Below are 19,760 nucleotides of genomic sequence, written 5' to 3' on the forward strand. Positions count from 1 at the left end.
GAAAAATACAGTTGTCAATATTTGATTCTGGCACAAACACATCTTTGATTATCGAAGCTGCTTAATGTAATTTATGAGCAGCAGACACATTACTCAATCGCCCATGAATGACTAGAGGAAGGTGTTGAACATTTGTATTTTTACCAAATTGCATCAGATATCAAAAATGTCCTATCAGCATCAAAATGCATTTTATCATTGTAGTCTTTAGGGCTGTCTATCCATGGCTTATATTTACCTTGCGGTCTCACGCACTCGCAGACTTGGCGTGATGACAGTGAACAAGTCACAGTACGTGCAACTGGCGCTTGGTGCAATTTATCATTTGCTAAGGGATAGTTAAACATACTCCTGCACAAATCCCTTTCGTCCTGGAAGCATGCTGGGGAAGATCTCAAACACATTTTCTATTGTCCCTGAGTCGGTCGTGACACTCTTAGTCTCAAGCCCGGATCAGATTTTGTAAGGACCAATGAGAGATTATCATTGTCCTAACTCGCGTGAGATAAACAGATGTTTCGTAAGAACAACAATAACCCTTTAGGTGTGGCAAGTAAAGACCTGAGTTCACAGTGTTTTATTAGCAGTGATAGCCGTGAGGAAACTGGTTCTTCCTGAATTGTTCTGCAGCTCAGATTTACACATGCAGCTGTCTGACTTGATTGCAGGCTATTTGTTTTACTTTAAGCCTCTGTGATGTATTTTACAACACATACTGAAGATGTCTGGGGGGCTGCATGAAAACTAAACAGGTGGTTCCTCTCGCATTTACAGGAAACAGCTAATTCAGCTCTGACAGACATCATCAATCTAATTATGGATTTTCTTTTCCTGAAATAAATTGATGAAGGCCTCTTTTCTTCCTCTTTCCATCACATTTGTTTAATTTCACACTGTTTTATGCACACTGGTTTTCCTTATAATTCAAAAACACTCTCAGTCAGACGGCTCTTTAGCTTGTTCTTGGTGCTTTCAGGAGACTTTGACCTGCCGTCTAAAGGATTGACCCTCTCATTTTCCATGTCATGCGATGATCCCTCAGGCAAGCAGGTCAACCAAGATTCAGGTTAATTGAATCCATTTAAATCCATCCGGGTTAAACTAGACCGCTACCCTCGAGTTCTCAGCGTTCACCTTTTGCTCTTCAGTGATACACCACAAATCAATTAAGATTAGAGACACCTCTCTCTGCCTCCTAACAACATCTGAACACTGTGACAAATTGAGGTGGTGAAAGTACATCGAGCAGACCAAAGCCTGCCAGGGAGAAGGAGATAACACAGCATGGTTTACAGTTCCAGATAACAGCTGAGGCTGATTTGGGTCAAACTCTCCACAAGCCAAAAGTGTCAAAATCAACAGTTTTTTGAGAAAATAATAAGTGGTAGATGACCGCTGAGCAGAAAATGCCTTGAGGTCTGTGTCGGGTTATGTTGCTATGGAAACCAACCTTGTAAAGACAAGTGTTTTGAAAAGGGGCTCACACCTATTTGTTCAGACGGGTTCATCAATCGGTTTTTATGTGATTGTGCCTCCCAGATTATTGTTGGGATGTCTTTAAATAGAGCAACATATAGAACAAGAGAAAGAGGTGTAAAAGTTAATCCATTTCAGCCCGAGCTGAATGTAACATCAGTACTGTACAGTGTCAAGAGACTGGAGGGACAAAGTTAAGCAGCTTTAGCTTGTGCCAGTCAGTTAGAGCTCTACAGAGCAGTGCATTAGCTCTAATCTAAAGGGAGATAATAACTTCGCAGTTTCTTCAGCTTGAATTTTCTTTAGTGCAACCCCTCAGCGGTTCATTAAGTAATATAGTGGATCGTTTTCCTCTTAAGTGGCTTTTTATCTTGCACAGCCTTTGTTTGCTTCAAGGACAGTGATTTGGTCTTAATACAAACCATTTCTTTGGAGGCATGTTTATAAATCTCCCTAAATATCTTCTTTATGGCACATAAAGTTTAGCTTTTTCTCGTCTGTTTTTGAAAAGCTGAGGAGGTTTCGAGGGAACACACTCCTTGTGGCATTCAGTCGTCTTGTTAGCCGTGCTTGACCGCACTCTTTACTTGAAGAGGCTTAGAGGAGTCATATTATTTTGCAGATATGTTGAGGAGTGGAAGTAATGATGCATGATATTGTGGTAGCAGGGAAAAGGCTGTAAAGCTGCTAGGAAATGTTTAGTGGTAAACTCTTTAAACTAGTACAGTATGTCTGGGGTTTAAGATTGTCAGCACCTCTTGTATGGGACCAAGGAACCTAAAAAAGAAGGAACGGTGACCAAAGTGAGATTCTACGGAAGCCCTAAAGAGCCATGCATTCATACATTTTATTTCCTCCATTTTCCCGTGATAACAAGTTAATTTCATTTGTTTTCTCGAGATCTCGAGTTATTATGTCGAAATAACAACTGCCGTTTTCCGGAGATAACGGGATAACTTTCTCGAGATAACGAAACTTTGTTTTCCCGAGATAACGATATAATTAATTCGAGATCTCGAGATAACGACTGTGATATGATAGGCCTGAGATTATGGAGACGCCCGGGACCTCGTAGCTGGTCAGCTATGTAGTTAACGACGACATCAGGCTCACTTAGATTGCGCCGCCGATATAGCTGAAGCCTTGCCAACCATCTTTTTAGATTACGCACACTAATGTGTATATTATCTGTAATAGCAAGGCATAATGCTATTTCAGCCTGTGTCAGGCCTTGATTGAAAAGATATGTGACGTGGTGATGGATATGCTCCTGCTCCTCTGACATTGCTACACTGAATAATGTTTCCTGCAATGATTTAATATACTACACTATCGTTTTGTTTTCTCAAGATCTCAAATTGATTATATCGTTATCTCGGGAAAACAAAGTTTCGTTATCTCGAGATCTCGAGAAAATTATCCCGTTATCTCGGGAAAACGGCAGTTGTTATTTCGAGATAATAACTCGAGATCTCGAGAAAACAAATGAAATTAACTCGTTATCACGGGAAAACGGAGGAAATAAAATGTACGAATGCATGGCCCTTTAGGGCTTCCGTAAGATTCAGTGATTTAATGACTTCCTTCTTTTTAAGGTTCCTTGTATAATAACCCAGATTGAGGAAATGTAGTGCCTGTCCACAACCATTTACTAAAACAAGAACTACAGATGATTATTTTTGTATTATCATCATTTACCTTGGTTGGGTCTTGAAGGTATTATTGAGGCCATTCCTGGAGAAATCTTTCACCAGTTTGAGTCGAGAAGTAAGCTGGATAGAAAAAACATAATTAACATAATTATGACTTCCTTCCTATTCCTGTATGTTATGTGTGTTTTCTATTTTTATTTTTTCCCTTCCTGCACTACTCTTCATGCCTTTGCTACCGCCCCTCGGGGACAAATATAATGATTTGAATTTAACTAATTTGACTAATCCTGATTTACAAATGACAATTGTGGTTTTCCGAAGCAGAATTTGGATGTTAGTTCATTCTTCTGAAATGTCCTGCACGTCTTTTGTTTTGTGCGATTTAATGCATTTTTAATGAACTCGTGGGGCGTCCTGTTGACACTCTGTCCTCTTGTGGAGCTTGAATCTCTTTGTGCTTTCACAGGCAGCACACTTTGATGTTTTGCATTGTGCCCGCTGCCTACCTGAGGCCACACAGACACTGTAAAAAAGGGCTAATTATGCATTGTAGCTTAATTACCATGACAATAAAGGCATTGACTTGCAAACAGCTGGTAACTGTTTGACAAAACACACTGAATCCAGCTTATACACCAGCACAATGAATCTAATTAATATTACTTTGTGCACTTCATTAGAATACATTTTTCTCTGTCAGGTTGTCTTGAGTTGTTTTTTTTCCAAGTAATTTCATAAAAGTGACCAACCTGTAACGCAAAGATGACATGTTTTCTGGATTATTCTCCAAAAAGTGTCTTTCTTTCTGTGATTTTTGTGTCTGTTTTTTCGACTTTGTTCTTTCCTGTTATAAATGTACACGTTCCTCTCATAGGTGGCCCCAGTGGGAAGTGTTAATACCCAGCTTTACTCACCAATGCAGGATCTCACATACTGAAATATTGACTGTAGAGACAGAAATAGTGCGCGAGTCTCGATTGGCTTTATTGATGGCAACACATACAGAAGGACATGTTCAGCATCTGGACAACCATCCGTTTTTAAAGTCTTGTGCTTTTTCCCTCCTGATGTTATTAGTGGTGAATCCGGTCTTGAGTTTTTTATACTATTCGAAACGCTGCACAGTCGTAGCCCACAGTATTGGATACAGGGGCTCACTACTGTCTGTCTCAAGAGATAACGGCCAATTATAGCAGACGCGGTGCAGGTTATAGTTGTCAAAAGAATCGGCCGACAGGGACCATGACAGCAGGAAGGTGTGTGTGTGTGTGTGTGTGTGTGTGTGTGTGTGTGTGTGTGTGTGTGTGTGTGTGTGTGTGTGTGTGTGTGTGTGTGTGTGTTAGCTGAGTTTTCAGAAAGATTTGCAAGCCGAGCTCACTCTGCAGTCATCACCTTATTGTTATCACCTGTTAAATCCTCTTCACGCTGCTTTAAAATCTTAATATTTTAAAGAGAATTAAAAGGGAATGATTTTACAGTGCTACAATCAGTTATCCACCTGCAGTGAAAATGTTAAGCCCCCCTCGGCTACTGGCATCCACCTTGCTGAAGTGTCACCATTACAAGTGCTCAATCATAACGAGCTGCAGTGGCACTGTAGTGTGATTGACCCTGCACTCTCTGATCTCCCTGTAGCATGAGGGAGAGAGGTTTCCTTCAGGGATCGGTGAAATAACACCTCATAATAAGCTGTGGGCTATTTTCTCTCCATGTTGCCATAATGGTTTAGCTGTTGCTTCAGTACAGAGCTGTTAAGACGTGTTGTGAACTTGTTATTTTGCTAATCGGTGGACATACTGTGTGTTTCCTTCATGCAATTGCAGTTGTTTTGTTGAAACTGGAGCAGAATTTTAAATGTAAGAAATGAGAAAGACAAATTATTCAACACTATTTTCACAGTTGAAGGGCATGAAGTGACCATGAAAGACTTAGCTACAGTGAGAGGTATTTTATAAAACTGGATTAATGCTTTTCTGTCAAGGTGTGTTGGCTGTCTCCCCATACAAGCCTCTGGCACTGGAATTGATGTATTACCTTGAAAAGGATTTCATCCATTGATTGTCATTACACTACTGCATCACTAGCTGGATGCGTCATACATAATCAGGTAGTGTCGTGCATTCATTGTGTTGACTCTCTAACATTTGCTCAGTGATAAGACATTTGCCTCTGCAAATTGTTTCGCCTGCTAGAACAGAAGTTTGTCGAGCTATTACAAAAGGAGTTTATTGCTATGCTGTAACTTTTATAGCCAAAGTAATCCTGTTGCTTTACTTCACTTCATAATAGTGGCACTAGTGGTGAGAAGAAACTTTGCACTGGAGCTGGAGTTGGTCTGCAGTACTACATTTCAAAACAAAAAAAGGGATTGTGTCAGGTATTGGTGAGGTTTGTCTGAGTACCGCATCTAGTAGTTTTATGCTCATCAGATGACAAAACAAATGTTGTGTTATTACTTTATTCTATTATCATCACTATCTTATTGTTGCTGTTTACATACACCCTGTTTATGTATATTTTTATATCAATAAAAGTAAATACCAATATCTGTCATAGGCCAATATGGGCAGATAATATCAGCTGACTGATATAACAGTTGGGCTCTGATTAAAATAGACTACATTGTGTTGCAGCAAAGGTAAGCTCGGTTCAAACTTTTTAACTTGGCAACCCTCTGTTTTTTGTTTGTTTTGTTTTTTGGCCTGGATGAAATGAATGAAGCGGCTGAGTTTCTTTTTCTTTCTTTTTTTTCTTTACACTGTGGTGTTGTCTGTCCGAATGTGGCTATGTAACAGGCCTGTGTCTAAACAATGCAAGGAGCTGCACTGTAAGCGGTGTGTTGTTTTAGGTGCTGGTGAGACAATGAAGTCCAGAAATCCAGGAAGCCCGGTTTCATGAAGAAGTCAGTGATTCTGAAGGCTACCAGAAATGTGTGCTTGCACGCCTTTTGATAATGTTCATGTTGCGTTCAAGTAAAAGTTGGGCCCGGTTTTGCGCGATGTGTCTGCATTTTTTTTCCTTAAGCCCGCTGTTTGTGGCACTCTCGCTTTTATTTTTTAACTTTTACTCAACAAACTCTGCAGTGTTCTGAGGTTAAGAGTTGTTGCAAAGTTTTAACAATATCATGAATGGGATTGAATGGTGACCAAAAAGAACTGAAGTAGCAGGCTAATTTAAACAAGCTGTGTGACAAATGTGTGTGGACACCTACATAATTGTCTGAGAGAGAGGAACTAATCTGACAATAACTTTCCTCAGCACTGTAGGAGTCCTGTAAGAGTCTGTAAGTCAGGTTTCACTGATTGGATCTGTAACTGGTCCCGTTCTGTTCTGCCCCCCCCCCCCCCCTCTTGTACTGTGGGTCCCTCCTGTCTCCACTCAGCCAATCAAATATGCCGTCACCGCCGGGCTTATGACCCACACCAGTTGCTATAGCAACGCCGGCCTGCCTCCTAGAGAACATGTCATGCATGTTAAGTGGTTCTCAGATGCTCGCTCGTTGTCTCTCTGTCTTATGCTCTCTCTTAAGTAGACACACACACACACACTTACAAATCTCTGCAGACCAGAGATAGTTAACATGAGGGTTTGTTTCTAGTTCCTCTGAAGCAGCGCTTGTAACTGCACCACTTGACCCACGGTGTGTTTGTGTCTACAGTTACCTGCTGAACATCTTGCCACTTCTTCTGAATTTGTTACCAGTTATAAAATAGAGAAAGTTTTGAGTGTGAAATCAGACTGAAGCTTACCTGCCTGTGCATGTTTAGTTCGTCCAGTTCTCACAGCAGTACAAAAGTTTTTACTGTTCTTCTAACATCCGAGTAAAATATACTTCTTTTCTGTCTGTGTTCAAAGTTTGTTCAGTTTTTGGACTGGGTTTTAGAGATTTTAAGACGCTCATTAACACCTCTGTGTCAAAACCTGCACACATTATTATTTGTTCAGAAGAAGAAAGAAGTTCATTTTTCATTTTCTTTGCACTATTAGCTCCTAATGTTCCCTATAAACCTGGCAAAATTTCTGTTGGCCCGGTCTGTGCATTTGAAGTGGCTACATGAAGTTTTATTATTCCAACAGGGCCGTTATTCATTTTATTTATTTAGGGATTTATAGTAGATTCAGCCCAGGCGAGTTTCAGTACAGTGCTATTAAAGATCCAGCTCCCTCGAGATGAACCATACAGGCGGAAACATAGTCTTTCACACCACCTGGAGTCTCAGGGTAAATGAAGTAGAGAAGCTGCCCAGCTACCAACCTTCTGCCCTCCTATTGCCAGAATTAAACTTCTCTACTGGCAGAGTTGTAATTATATAAGTGTTAAAAAGTTAGAGCATTTTGCATATCTATATTGTGCTCCACACTGAGAACATGAATGGTTTCAATATGACAGGACGCCTTGATGAATTATGGGGCTTTCCAAATGACTATTAAGTGGTTTGCGCTTCTTACCTGCAGCTTTCCATTTAAACAACTGTCTTTTTATTTAGCTTTTCTCCCTTTCAGTATTTTAAACTAGCCCATTTGCACAAAAAAAAGTGCTGAAAATGTGTATTCTGTAACTAATGGATCAACAGTGAACAAAGAAAACATGAGACGTAACTACTTTACATTAAAGCTATACAGAGCTGCAATAATTTCTCCACTTTCAAAGGTAAAAATGCCAAAATGTCACTGGTTCTTCCTGGATTTCTTGCGGGCCAGGGCACAAAACCGACATCAAAGAACCAGGAGCAGGGGGGCTGACGTGTGTCAAAAAGTTGCAAAGACTGTAGAAGCAGAGTAGGGGTTTCTGGTACAACTTCACCCACTTCCAAGTCACATGAAGAAGGTGAAAAGTCTAAAGAGGTCGAAACTCCAGCAATACTTGTATCTACAACAACTTTAATGTTAAAGCAACACATTTTCGCTTGCGGCCTTCAGGATGACCCTGATGAAGTCCCCATTAGTGATGTTTTGACCTCTTTATGCCAACCAGCTCGTACATTCTGCAACTGTGTGAAACACTCTATACTACCAGGTGGAGGTAGTCTGTGTTTGTCATTCAAAAAGGGAAACTGGAAGACTCAGGACTGTGTGTGTACAAACTGTTGTTATCATAAAGCAGGGTTTGCCGATGATTTTCATCGGACACTCATTGGAGGCCAAAATCAATTCCATTGATTGACTGACTTACTCAGACACTCTGACTGCCTTGCTCAGATTCTGAATACTTTACTTTTTTTTTTTTTTGCTAGAAACATCTGGCGAGCCAAACTACATGCTCCACTGTGGGCAGCCCTGGCTTAACTGAGCAGCCAATCAGAGTGATTTTTCTCACTGATGGGCTCTGCCGTTGATTCAGCATGCTCAGTCGGCTGAAAAGCCATCAACAAGGGCCAATGATGCCTGGCATATCGCAAAAATTAGGCTTTCAGACTCACCAACAGCCGGACATTAGCTGGCGACTGTCTGCCTGGTGTTTCAGGGCCCTCAGTTTTCTGTAATATTAAATGTAATATCTTATTAGCTTTGGCCTGTCAGACAAAACAAGACACTTAGAGTAGCTTTTTCTCTCCAAGTTTCCATGATCACACATGTCGATCAGTTAACAGGGACAACACAGCTCAGTTTAGGGCAGAGACGACCACAGTGCAGCCAGAAATGTACTAAACTGAGTCAACAGGGAAGTGGCTTTACATGCATAATTCATTATTCTGCTTTGGCAGTAATTGCTGTTATTTATTGGGAGAGTTTGTTTCTATTCGTGCCATTAGAGTAAATGGTATTGAGCTGAGAAAAAGGGGAGAGAAAGGTGCAAAGTAAATGCAATTGGCTGCTTCTATCCTGTCTAAAATTGAGGAACAGTTCAGGAGACTCTCTTCAAATTATTCATAGCCTCCTGTTGAAGCTGCTACAATCTCTGTGTGTGAGTGTGTGTGTTTGTGTGCTGGTGTGAGGAAGCCAGGGAGAGTGCCAGTGTGTCGAGAAAACGAGAAAAGCCAACGTGCAACAAGGATTATTTAGTTTTTGGTCGATAATGGGTCAGACAGACTCCTAGCTTTCTCTCTCTCTCTCTCACACACACACACACACACACACACACACACCCTTTTCCTGTTCCTCGAATTCTGTGTAGCTCAGGACCGAGTGAAAACATGACACAAGGAAGTTGGCTTCCTCTTTCCCTTCGGAGAAAGATAATCGGATGATGAGAGCGACTCGGAGGCATGTTGGGGCTCAAAATAAGAGCAGGCAGCTGAGATATAACAGTCTGTGAAGTAGAGAGGGAGGAGGGTGGAGGTGGAGGGGGGAGTAAGCAGGTGGGACAGTGGTGAAATTACATAATAAGAGCGATCTTGCTGCCTCCGCTGTTTGGTGCTCCGCTGCCGCTCGACTGTGGCTTCAATCCAGTTACATTTTGTGATGACATTAATCAATTATTAATTAGTTATAAAGTAGAGCTAATAGCCAGTCTCAAGAGTCAGTCACTGGAGGAGAAATCATTTTCACTGTGTGTTTTAGTGTCTTGTATCGACATCCTGACTGTTTTCAGTTACAGCTGGCTCTCTAAATGATGTGTGAAGCCTATAAGTGGGATTCATCTGCAAATTAAAATCACTCAAGCTGATTAGACGAGGTTAAATGACGTGATGATTCATTAACGCAAGCATCTTCGGTCATTGTCTTGTCAATTACTTTACTAATTCTTTTCCTACTTCTACAATATCCACAATATGGATAATGTAGAGTTTAATATTGACTATAGTTTGTATTTGACAGTGAGAGCCTCTATGTTTTGTAGGTGCTCCTATCTCTTTGTTTGTTTGCTCGTTCATATCATATCCCTGTGTCCCAATTCAAATTCTTCAGTTTGTTCGTTCTGTATCAGTGCCCCGTTGCCGTAGTGGGTAGGCTTTGTAGATTACATCACAGCCTAGATGAGGGGATATAATATATTAGAATATATTATGTAAATGATTGTGAACAGGATTAATTGTGCAGATCAATGTTTTCTTAATGTAAATCCCTAACCCTAACCCTAACCCTTAATGTAAATTACAAAGTTGATGTTAAAAATGTTTAACAAACTCTTACGTTTTGTAAAAACATGAATTGATTAAAACATAGTTTAGTTTAAACTTAGTGTTAAGAGTATAGTGTTTACTTTAGTGTTAGTTTTTTGTTGCTTTGTTTGTTGCTTTTTCAGCACATGTGCAACCAAAACAGTCACACTCTGCAGCCCTGGAGCTGCAACAATTTCTCAAAGTGTTAATTAGTTATCAACTATTAAATTAATTCCAACTATTCTGATAATTGATGTATCCATTTGAGTAATTTTTGAAAGAAAGAAATGGCAAAATTCCTTAATTACAGCTGCTTAAATGTGGATATTTTCTGGTTTCTTTACTCCTCTGTGACAGTCAACTGAGTATCTTTGGGTTGTGGACAAAACAAGACATCTAAGGACGCCATCTTGGGCGTTGTTGTTCTTTATTCTTATTGACACACAAGTCTAAAAATGTTGGCACCGCATGTAACCCTCAATTCTCCTACTACAAAATTTAAGGAATTGATATTTTTTCATTCTAGTTTTCTATGTCTGTTTCTTTGCCCGTTCCCCCAGATCACACGCCAGCATCTTATTTAAAGACATTTATTTAAACATAACTTGCAGCATACTTTTGAGCTGTCTTTGTATCCAGAGTTTGTTTTCCTGGATGCACATTTTATCCCATTTTATGAAATATTCTTCTAATGCTGCTGACACTGACAAAAGATTGCGTGTGCAGCTTCAGGCATCGTATAAAAATTTTAAAGCGCAGCTGGATTTGTCATCTTTATTGTGGCAATTTGTGCAAGTTAATATTTCGAGTTTTAACATGCCGTGCAACAGACGGACAGGAATTATTTCCCTCACCGGCCGTGTCAGCAGAATTGGGGCTTCTCTATCCTTTTTTGTAGGTTTAATAAATGCGGCGAGAATATCAAGCACCGAAATCGATGAGGAGCTTGTGTGCATGCAAGCAGGTCAAGTCCCAGCCTGTGACCTCTTTCTGTGGAAGTCTGAAAAACTGCAAATTTCATTTAATATTACTACAACCAGCTAGACTCCAAACACAATCTGTGACTTTAAAAATAGACTCTCAGGTTGCAATGATTGAAATCCTGCCTTCACCTTGACCTCCTTTCTCACGGTGTTGCTGTTTGCTCAGATGACTGTGTAAGAGCTGTGTGTGCAAGTGTGTGTGTGTGTGTGTGTGCAGTTCAGTGTGGTGAAACAGGGGGCTCTCCTGCCCATGCTATTCCTCAGTACAAACACTGTGTGGAAGACTGTATTTAAATACATACTCTCTTAGCCTGCCCCCTACTGTTGCCCAGACCTACTTTCAAACACACACGTATACACTCACACACACTCTGGGGAAAATACACCCTTAAAACACGCCGTAGGTGGACAGAACTGGACTGGAGCTAAGCTGGGAGTTAAATGAGTGTTTTGGTGATTTTTCTGAGTCCACTCGTCCCAGTTAAAACACAATGAAGCAGTTTGGAGATAGTCTTTGGGCAGAGGACTTTGTGGATCATACTGCCTCTTGTGGCGAAGAGCGGCATTGCTCCTCCTCTGCTGTTTGCCCTCATTAGCATATGAACAGGTTAATAACTAATATCATAATTGATTTAGCTGTCAGCCCTCTGAGGGAGAATTTAGCCGCACTTTTAGCTGTGACAAGGCATTTTGGGATCGTTTTTAATTGAGTTTGTATCATTTGTGGCACATGGGAAAATTCACAACTTCTTTCAGATCTTTTCTGAAAATCATATTTAATCTCCACATTTTGTCTAAAGTAACACTATACTTCACTTTTTAACCAGAGGGCAAAGCTTTGATTCTACTTTCACAAAGTTTAAAATTGTGTAATGTCACACTTTAAGATAATCTTAGTCTTAATTTAATAAATTTTAAAAAAGGAAGCTTACTCGGTTGAGGTACTGTGGTCAGTTTTTAACACTTTACAGGGGTGTTTCTGAAAGTGTTTTACACCAAAAACACTCCTGTGTACAAATCCTCACTACACACCCCACAATATTTTGATGTTGTAGTTCTCAAAGTGGCCAGTTGGTGTCTTCCTCTCCCCGTTTCCACCTCCACAGCCTGATTGACCAGAGTGAAGGATTGAACTGTCTCTCTCTGCTTTCAGTGACATTTTTACTGTTGTGACACTTTGGAAACTGGGTCCTCACACATCATATTAACTGTCAGGGGTTAAGTAATGTTATAAATAAGTTTAAGCAGCCACTTGTCATAGCTGTATCTAATAAATCATCAGCGATTTGAGGCCATCACTTTATCACCTCATTTAAAACGTGACCACTTTCATGTCTAAATCAGGTGTTTGTGTCTGTGCTCATGCTTACCTGTCGCACAGGCATACTTGCAACACAGCACCTGCATCATGGATGGTTATTACTGTTGGATATGTTTTGAAATGCATGTTTTAATAATAATTTCCTTCTTTCTCTGCCTTTTTTTTATATTTGCAGGAGCTGAAGAGAGTTAAGTGCCACCAAGTTGAGTGCAGTCCGTCCCGGAGCCTCTCCTCCCTGCCCTCTCCTGAACTTTCCCCCAACTGAGCCACTTTCTAGCACCTCCAAACACACTCAGTCTTGCAGACGCACATAAGACAGAGTTACACACCCCACTGCCACCCCCATAAACCAGAATGATCACGTCGGAGCTCCCTGTCCTGCAGTGAGTGAAACACACACTTAACATAAAAAGAAGATTGCATGCAGTTACAGTACTCTATGAAATACATGTTTATACTTGACTAAAACAAGTCATTTGATTTGCTTTTCATCCCTGTAGTTTCACTGTTGTATCTGTCATTTTGGAGCTAAACATTTAATCTCTTCTATGGATGAATTAAAGCTTTCAAATGCATGTGAGTTATATGTGTGTTTTGTTCTCTTAGGGACTCATCCAATGAGTCTGGGGCAACAGATGCAGTGGGCTTAAGTATGAGCATGAGTGAGATGGAAGATCCAGAGGTGAAAGGCAAAAAGAAGAGAGGGAGGCCTGGAAAACAAGCCCCGGTATGTTCCTTAATCTGTAGATGTGTGTCAGACTTTGTGTCTCTGCTTTCTATCATTTGAGTGGGTGCATAAATCTGTGTCTGTGTGTACCTGAAGGTTCTGTGTGAATATGAGTGTTTGGGTGATTTGTTTCCTTCCTGTTTGACTGACATCTCTGTCCCCACAGACATCCAATAAGAAGCCTCGGAAGTCGCCGACGGACAAGGCAGTGGGCGTAGCAAGAGGGCGAGGGAAAGCCAACGGTGTGGCTCAACATAATGGAGATGGGGGAGACCCTGTCACTCTGTTTGAGGTGGTCAAACTGGGCAAGAGTGCCATGCAGGTGGGTGAATGACACTTTTCATTTTTAGAGGTGTCCATACTCAACATATAAACTTGTTCTATTTAGTTATACTTGAATATATTTAATTGTCTGTGCTTATATCTCACAAGATGTTTCTTTTAAAGTTCCATCTGTGCTCCTGTAGTTTGAACCCATCCACCTTGTATAATATGTTTTCTATCTGAGGAGGAGACATTTAAAAATCTAATTTTACTTTCTCGGTGTGTGTGTGCGTGCGCAGTCTGTGGTGGACGAGTGGATCGAGTCGTATAAACAGGACAGAGACTTGGCGCTACTGGACCTCATCAATTTTTTCATCCAGTGCTCAGGGTGCAAAGGTAAGAGTCATAAATTAAACTGCTGCAGCTTCATGAAATCCCTTCTGCTGTGAACTTGAGTCAAACATCTGGAATAAATCGTGTTGTTATTGTTGTGTAACCAGGCACTGTGAGGATTGAAATGTTCAGGAACATGCAGAACGCAGAAATCATCCGCAAGATGACTGAAGAGTTTGATGAGGTAATGAAATGTTATGAATATGACTTCTGTTCCTCGAAGGAAAGGTACATTTAATTTGGGATATTACACCTCTGCGGGGCCAGGCTGACCATTCTGTATGCGATGTACTGTATAAACATAAAGATAAAATTATTAAATACACCTAAAAATGTATACTAAAAAAAAGATAAAATATAAGATAATAATAAAAGTCTTGATGAAATATAATAGAATAAATGCTAATGAAAATAAATGAATGTGCAATGGTAAAAATTCAACTGTTGAGTTTATATTGTTTATATTGTTCTGTTTCATGTTCCTCTTGATCATATCTTGCTTTTGTACTAATTTATTATTTACTTGGTCGTTTATTGATACTTATGTCTATTCTGCTATCCCCTTTGCTGCTGTAAGAATGCACATTTTACAGTTGTGGAACTAATAAAGGATCATCTCATCTTATCTCATCTTAACTTATCTTAAATAAAAAAAATAAAATAAGTATAAACACTAAAACCATCAAATCATAAAACACGACATTAAAGTCGGTCTGAATCGATAGATTTTAAGTTTGCTTTTAAAGGTATGAATATTTCCATCTCCTTTCAGATCCTCCAAAAGGCTGTGCCAACAGATTTGACATTTTCATGTCTGTCAAGAGCTTAAACCTGTTTCTTTTTATATTTAAATTCATGAGATTTTTAAATTCTGAACAGAAAATACTGGATGATTTATATCGCACAATAAAAGATGAAAGTCACTCTGGAATCTCACATCAATTCAGTTTTTATTTGTTTCAAGCCACTTCTCTCCACATGACACATTTTTGGACAGAACTGAGAGTAACAAACAAATAGCAGTGGTGAAACAGATAAAAGTGGTTCTGGTCTCCTTCATCTGTAACAAGAAAGAAAGTCAAAACAGAATGAACAAAAGATCATAGAGTTCATAGAGTTTTCCTGCTGTCAGTGTACAAGAGTACTCTGACATTGAAGTGAATGATGGTACAGTTTATTACCATCAGTACCTGCAGGAATTTTCTTTTCAATTTTCAAAAGCCAATCAGATTTGATCATTCTGATGAACGAAATTAAAGCCTCTCTGTGTTTTTTTGTCAACAGGACAGCGGGGATTATCCTCTCACCATGCCAGGGCCCATGTGGAAGAAGTTTCGCTACAACTTCTGCGAGTTCATCAGCGTTTTGATCCGTCAGTGTCAGTACAGCATCATCTACGACGAGTACATGATGGACACGGTGATCTCACTCCTCACCGGACTGTCCGACTCCCAAGTGCGAGCCTTCAGACACACGTCCACATTAGCAGGTAATGACACCAGCTTCGTGACCACTGCGCTCTTAAATCTTCAAGTGGCAGGAGATGGCAATAGATTAATGACTGCTAACTCCATGCTTCTGCGTTTATTACCGAGTCTATTCATGTGCATTTGTGTTCCTGCATAGCGATGAAGCTGATGACGGCGCTGGTGAATGTGGCGCTGAACCTGAGCATCCACCAGGACAACACCCAGAGACAGTACGAGGCTGAGAGGAACAAGATAGCCGGCAAACGAGCCAACGAGAAGTTGGAGCTGCTGCTACAGAAGAGGAAGGAGGTCGGTCAGATTTGATACTTCACGGAAGGCATTAGTTTGTGTAGTGCCAAATTGAAGGCTTTATACTCCAAAACATCAAAATTGTTGATAATAACAGCTGTTATCACTGTTTAGCTTGTTGTGCTATAGATCTAAAATGTTAAGAAAACGCCTACAGACTGTCTTGCCTGTAACTTGGTTTTTCACTTTACAGCTTCAGGAAAACCAAGATGAAATAGAAAACATGATGAACTCCATCTTTAAGGGAATCTTTGTGCATCGCTACAGGTAACACTTATCAGACATGATCATTTTTTGTCAAATATTGTCTGTCCTAGTGGTTCAGAGCCTTGTTTGTCATCATGACAAAAATAATGTCTTTTTTTGTTTTCCTAGGGATGCAATCGCTGAAATCCGAGCCATCTGCATCGAGGAGATCGGAGTGTGGATGAAGATGTACAGCGATGCTTTTCTTAATGACAGTTACCTGAAATATGTTGGTTGGACACTACACGACAGGGTGAGCACACAGTCACACCACCGCCCGACTGTTTAGTTGGCTTTGTTATCACATTTCTTCAAGACTTGGTTGATGTTTTTTTTTAAAAACATTTCGGTATATTCTGATACCACCACAAAGACTGAGCCCACCAAGACTAACTGACTAACTCTGTCTTTTTCAGCAAGGAGAGGTACGTCTAAAGTGCCTGAAAGCTCTGCAGAACCTGTACACAAACAGAGAACTGTTCCCGAAGTTAGAGCTTTTCACCAACCGCTTCAAGGTAACAGCTGCAAGAATGCAAACAAGAACATTTACTGCTTTTAACTGAGTTTTTTTTTTTCTGATTTCTGTTGCACTTCTGCTTATTAATCCCAGTTCTTTTCCTGTTCTGTTTGACAGGACCGCATCGTATCAATGACACTGGATAAGGAGTACGATGTGGCTGTGGAGGCCATCAGACTGGTCACACTCATCCTGCAGTGAGTAACTTTATATATTTAATACATTTAGTTTCGTGTTAGTAAATAAAAACTTTATTATGTTGGATTCTGATACTCTGACATGACACTGTTTTAAACTGTGTGCTGAGTGTGGCTCATTATGGTTATCTGCTGCAGGGGCAGTGAAGACGCCTTGTCCAATGAGGACTGCGAGAACGTGTACCACCTGGTTTACTCTGCTCACCGACCGGTGGCAGTTGCTGCTGGAGAGTTTCTGCACAGGAAGTGAGTCCATCCTGATTTATCTTAAGATCATTTTGACTTGAAATAATGACAATCTTTTTGTTTAGTTGGATCTTATTTGTCATTTAACAGTGTTTTTTAACACCTACTTTATCCTTTCCTACTGTTTCATCCTCTTTTCCTTCTCTCTCTCTCTCTCTTTCCCCTCTCTTTGTCTGTCAGGTTGTTCAGTCGTCATGACCCGCAGGCAGAAGAAGCGCTGGCCAAGCGCAGAGGGAGGAGCAGTCCCAATGGAAATCTCATCCGCATGCTGGTGCTCTTCTTTCTGGAGAGCGAGGTAATGCTTAGACACACACACACAGTCACTGTTATAACCCTGATGTACTTGTGACAAATTGTATATGCTGTGTATGCACAAAGGTGAGATAAAGAGTTACTCGATGTTGCTCTGCTAAAGAGAAATGTCGCCATCTTTGTAGTTTATGTAAAAAAGTTTTCAGGGATTTCAGCTATAACTTTTCACACAATGCTTGTAAAACTTGATCATGCTCACAGTTTCTTTCTGTGTGTGTAGCTCCATGAGCATGCAGCTTACCTGGTGGACTCACTGTGGGAAAGCTCTCAGGAGCTGCTGAAAGACTGGGAGTGTATGGCTGAACTTTTGTTGGAAGAGCCTGTTCAGGGAGAGGAAGGTAAAACACACACACACACACGTTCTGTAAGCCTGTCAGCTACAAGAGGTGATGCAATGAAATCTTGTTCATTGAAACTCTGTGTCTTACCTTCGTTGACATTCTGACTGTTTCTTTCTCTCTCCTTTGCTCTAACTCTGTCTGTCTGTCTGTCTGTCTGTCTGTCCCTGCAGTGCTGTCAGACAGACAGGAGAGTGCTCTGATAGAGCTGATGGTGTGCACCATCCGACAGGCAGCAGAGGCACACCCACCTGTCGGCAGAGGCACAGGCAAACGGGTAGGTCAAGTATATGAACACTTTGAAGGTGAGAGTAGCAAAAGAAGAAGTTTTCTCCCAGTGATTAATTTTGCCAGTCATATTAAGAGGACAGAATATTCCATCCAACACAAAATCACCACTTTACCGCCCCTCTCCTGCCTATTTTTACATCTGAGGCTACATTTGACTTTAAATTTTGTGTCTGTGTGTCCAGGTGCTGACAGCGAAGGAGAGGAAGACCCAGATAGACGACAAGAACAAACTGACAGAGCACTTCATCATGGCTCTGCCCATGCTTTTGTCCAAGGTAAGACGTTCTGAAATCCAACCCAAACAGATCCATCACCAGACAGGCCAGTGACACTGAGTAATGACTCGGTTGGAGAGACTGATCTGTTTGTCGATATAATTGATCAAAGTGTTACTTATGTAGTCATGTGTTATTGAATGGACGCCACTCTGGACAAGTATGTTGGCTGACTTAAAATGTAATCAAACAGGGATACAGTAACAAGTATTAACTGTTGATTGATGCCTCTTTCTATTTTCTGCATCTTTATCTAATTCCTGCCTCTCCGTCTCCACCCTCCACAGTACCAGGCAGACTCAGAGAAGGTGGCCAACCTGCTGCAGATCCCTCAGTTCTTTGACCTGGACGTGTACAGCGCCGGGCGTATGGAGAAGCACCTGGACGCCTTGCTGAAGCAGATCCGGCTGGTGGTGGAGAAGCACATCGAGATGGACGTGCTCGAGGCCTGCAGCAAGACCTACAGCATCCTCTGCTCTGAGGAGTACACCATCATGAACCGCGTGGACATCGCCCGCTCGCAGCTCATCGACGAGATGACGGATCGCTTTGCACACTCTGTGGAGGAGCTGCTGCAGGAGGTATGAGGAGAAGGACAAGTCGGGGGAAATGTGTCAAAGTTGTAGCTTTTTATCTTGTGCTTTTAGGGAGAAATATGAGCCTTGTCTTTGTGCACTAACACATGTTTGTTATTCTGCAGGCTGAAGAAGCCGATGATGACGATATCTACAATGTTTTATCTACTCTTAAGAGACTCACAGCTTTCCACAAGTAAGACTTTCTCTTTACCTTTTTCTGCCCATCTGTGTAGGCCTGCAACAACCAAATATTTTCACTTTTGACTAATATTTTTGTTTTTTACTCATTTAATCATTCAGTCCATATCAGAAAATGGTTGCTAAAATGTTCCTCCACTACATAAACTTGATGACTTAACTTACTGAACAAAATCAAACGTGTTTTCCTCTTATTCTTTGCCTCAGTGCCCATGACTTGACACGGTGGGATTTATTCGGGAGCTGCTACCGGTTGCTGAAGGCGGGCATCGAGCAGGGCTCCATGCCGGAGCAGATAGCCGTTCAGGCCCTGCAGTGCTCGCACTACTCCATCCTGTGGCAGCTGGTCAAGATCACAGAGGGGGCTCCCAGCAAGGTGCTGGATTCACTTCACTAACTGGGCTTTAACAGCACACACTCACAGATCCAAACAGGAGCTTATCTGTATTTCTGCAGAGAGCCACCCCCCGATTCAGAGGCTTACCCCCAATCGATCTAATTTAACACTTTAAATCTGCACAGAGGCGTCAGATCCCAGAGCTGTTATTTTATGGTGGAGTGAAGCTGGAACCTTCAAGACAGCTTAGCATCTAATCGACTGCTGGCAAATTTCTTACAGCGTAGCATCACAAGTTGAAGGATGCTGTTTTTAGCTCAAGTTCAATAATTCTGCTCTCACCCACAGTACGTTAAAGATCCCCCATGTACAACCATTATATCTCACTAAATTCTTCACTGTTGACTAGAGTTGTCACAAAATGAATGGAAATTGCAACTGAAGGGGATAAAAATAATATAATGATAAACTTGATCATCAGTAGTTGTGCCGCCTGAGCCCTCTGACAGACTCCACCAGTGTCAACACAAAGTGTATCGATTCTTCTGCCTCAGCTGAGTTAGCTGATGATTAATTATAATCATTAAA

The 19,760-nt window shown here is 41.0% G+C and overlaps 1 protein-coding gene across 1 annotated transcript in view; it reads left to right on the forward strand.

The window, feature by feature from the left end:
* The window catches only part of stag1a (STAG1 cohesin complex component a), a 42,750-nt gene that overhangs the window by 17,270 nt on the left and 5,720 nt on the right, over positions 1-19,760 (forward strand). Inside the window, exons 2-20 of the mRNA XM_073483795.1 lie at positions 12,651-12,858; positions 13,082-13,202; positions 13,369-13,524; positions 13,766-13,862; positions 13,967-14,043; positions 15,144-15,348; positions 15,486-15,637; positions 15,831-15,904; positions 16,013-16,136; positions 16,300-16,398; positions 16,518-16,597; positions 16,736-16,843; positions 17,024-17,138; positions 17,376-17,493; positions 17,667-17,770; positions 17,967-18,059; positions 18,347-18,640; positions 18,760-18,830; positions 19,043-19,211. Coding sequence (XP_073339896.1) covers positions 12,830-12,858; positions 13,082-13,202; positions 13,369-13,524; positions 13,766-13,862; positions 13,967-14,043; positions 15,144-15,348; positions 15,486-15,637; positions 15,831-15,904; positions 16,013-16,136; positions 16,300-16,398; positions 16,518-16,597; positions 16,736-16,843; positions 17,024-17,138; positions 17,376-17,493; positions 17,667-17,770; positions 17,967-18,059; positions 18,347-18,640; positions 18,760-18,830; positions 19,043-19,211 — 2,286 coding nt within the window. The 5' untranslated portion in view covers positions 12,651-12,829. The remainder of the gene's footprint in view (positions 1-12,650; positions 12,859-13,081; positions 13,203-13,368; positions 13,525-13,765; positions 13,863-13,966; positions 14,044-15,143; positions 15,349-15,485; positions 15,638-15,830; positions 15,905-16,012; positions 16,137-16,299; positions 16,399-16,517; positions 16,598-16,735; positions 16,844-17,023; positions 17,139-17,375; positions 17,494-17,666; positions 17,771-17,966; positions 18,060-18,346; positions 18,641-18,759; positions 18,831-19,042; positions 19,212-19,760) is intronic.

The sequence above is a fragment of the Pagrus major genome, chromosome 16, assembly GCF_040436345.1.
Source record: "Pagrus major chromosome 16, Pma_NU_1.0".
Taxonomy (NCBI): domain Eukaryota; kingdom Metazoa; phylum Chordata; class Actinopteri; order Spariformes; family Sparidae; genus Pagrus; species Pagrus major.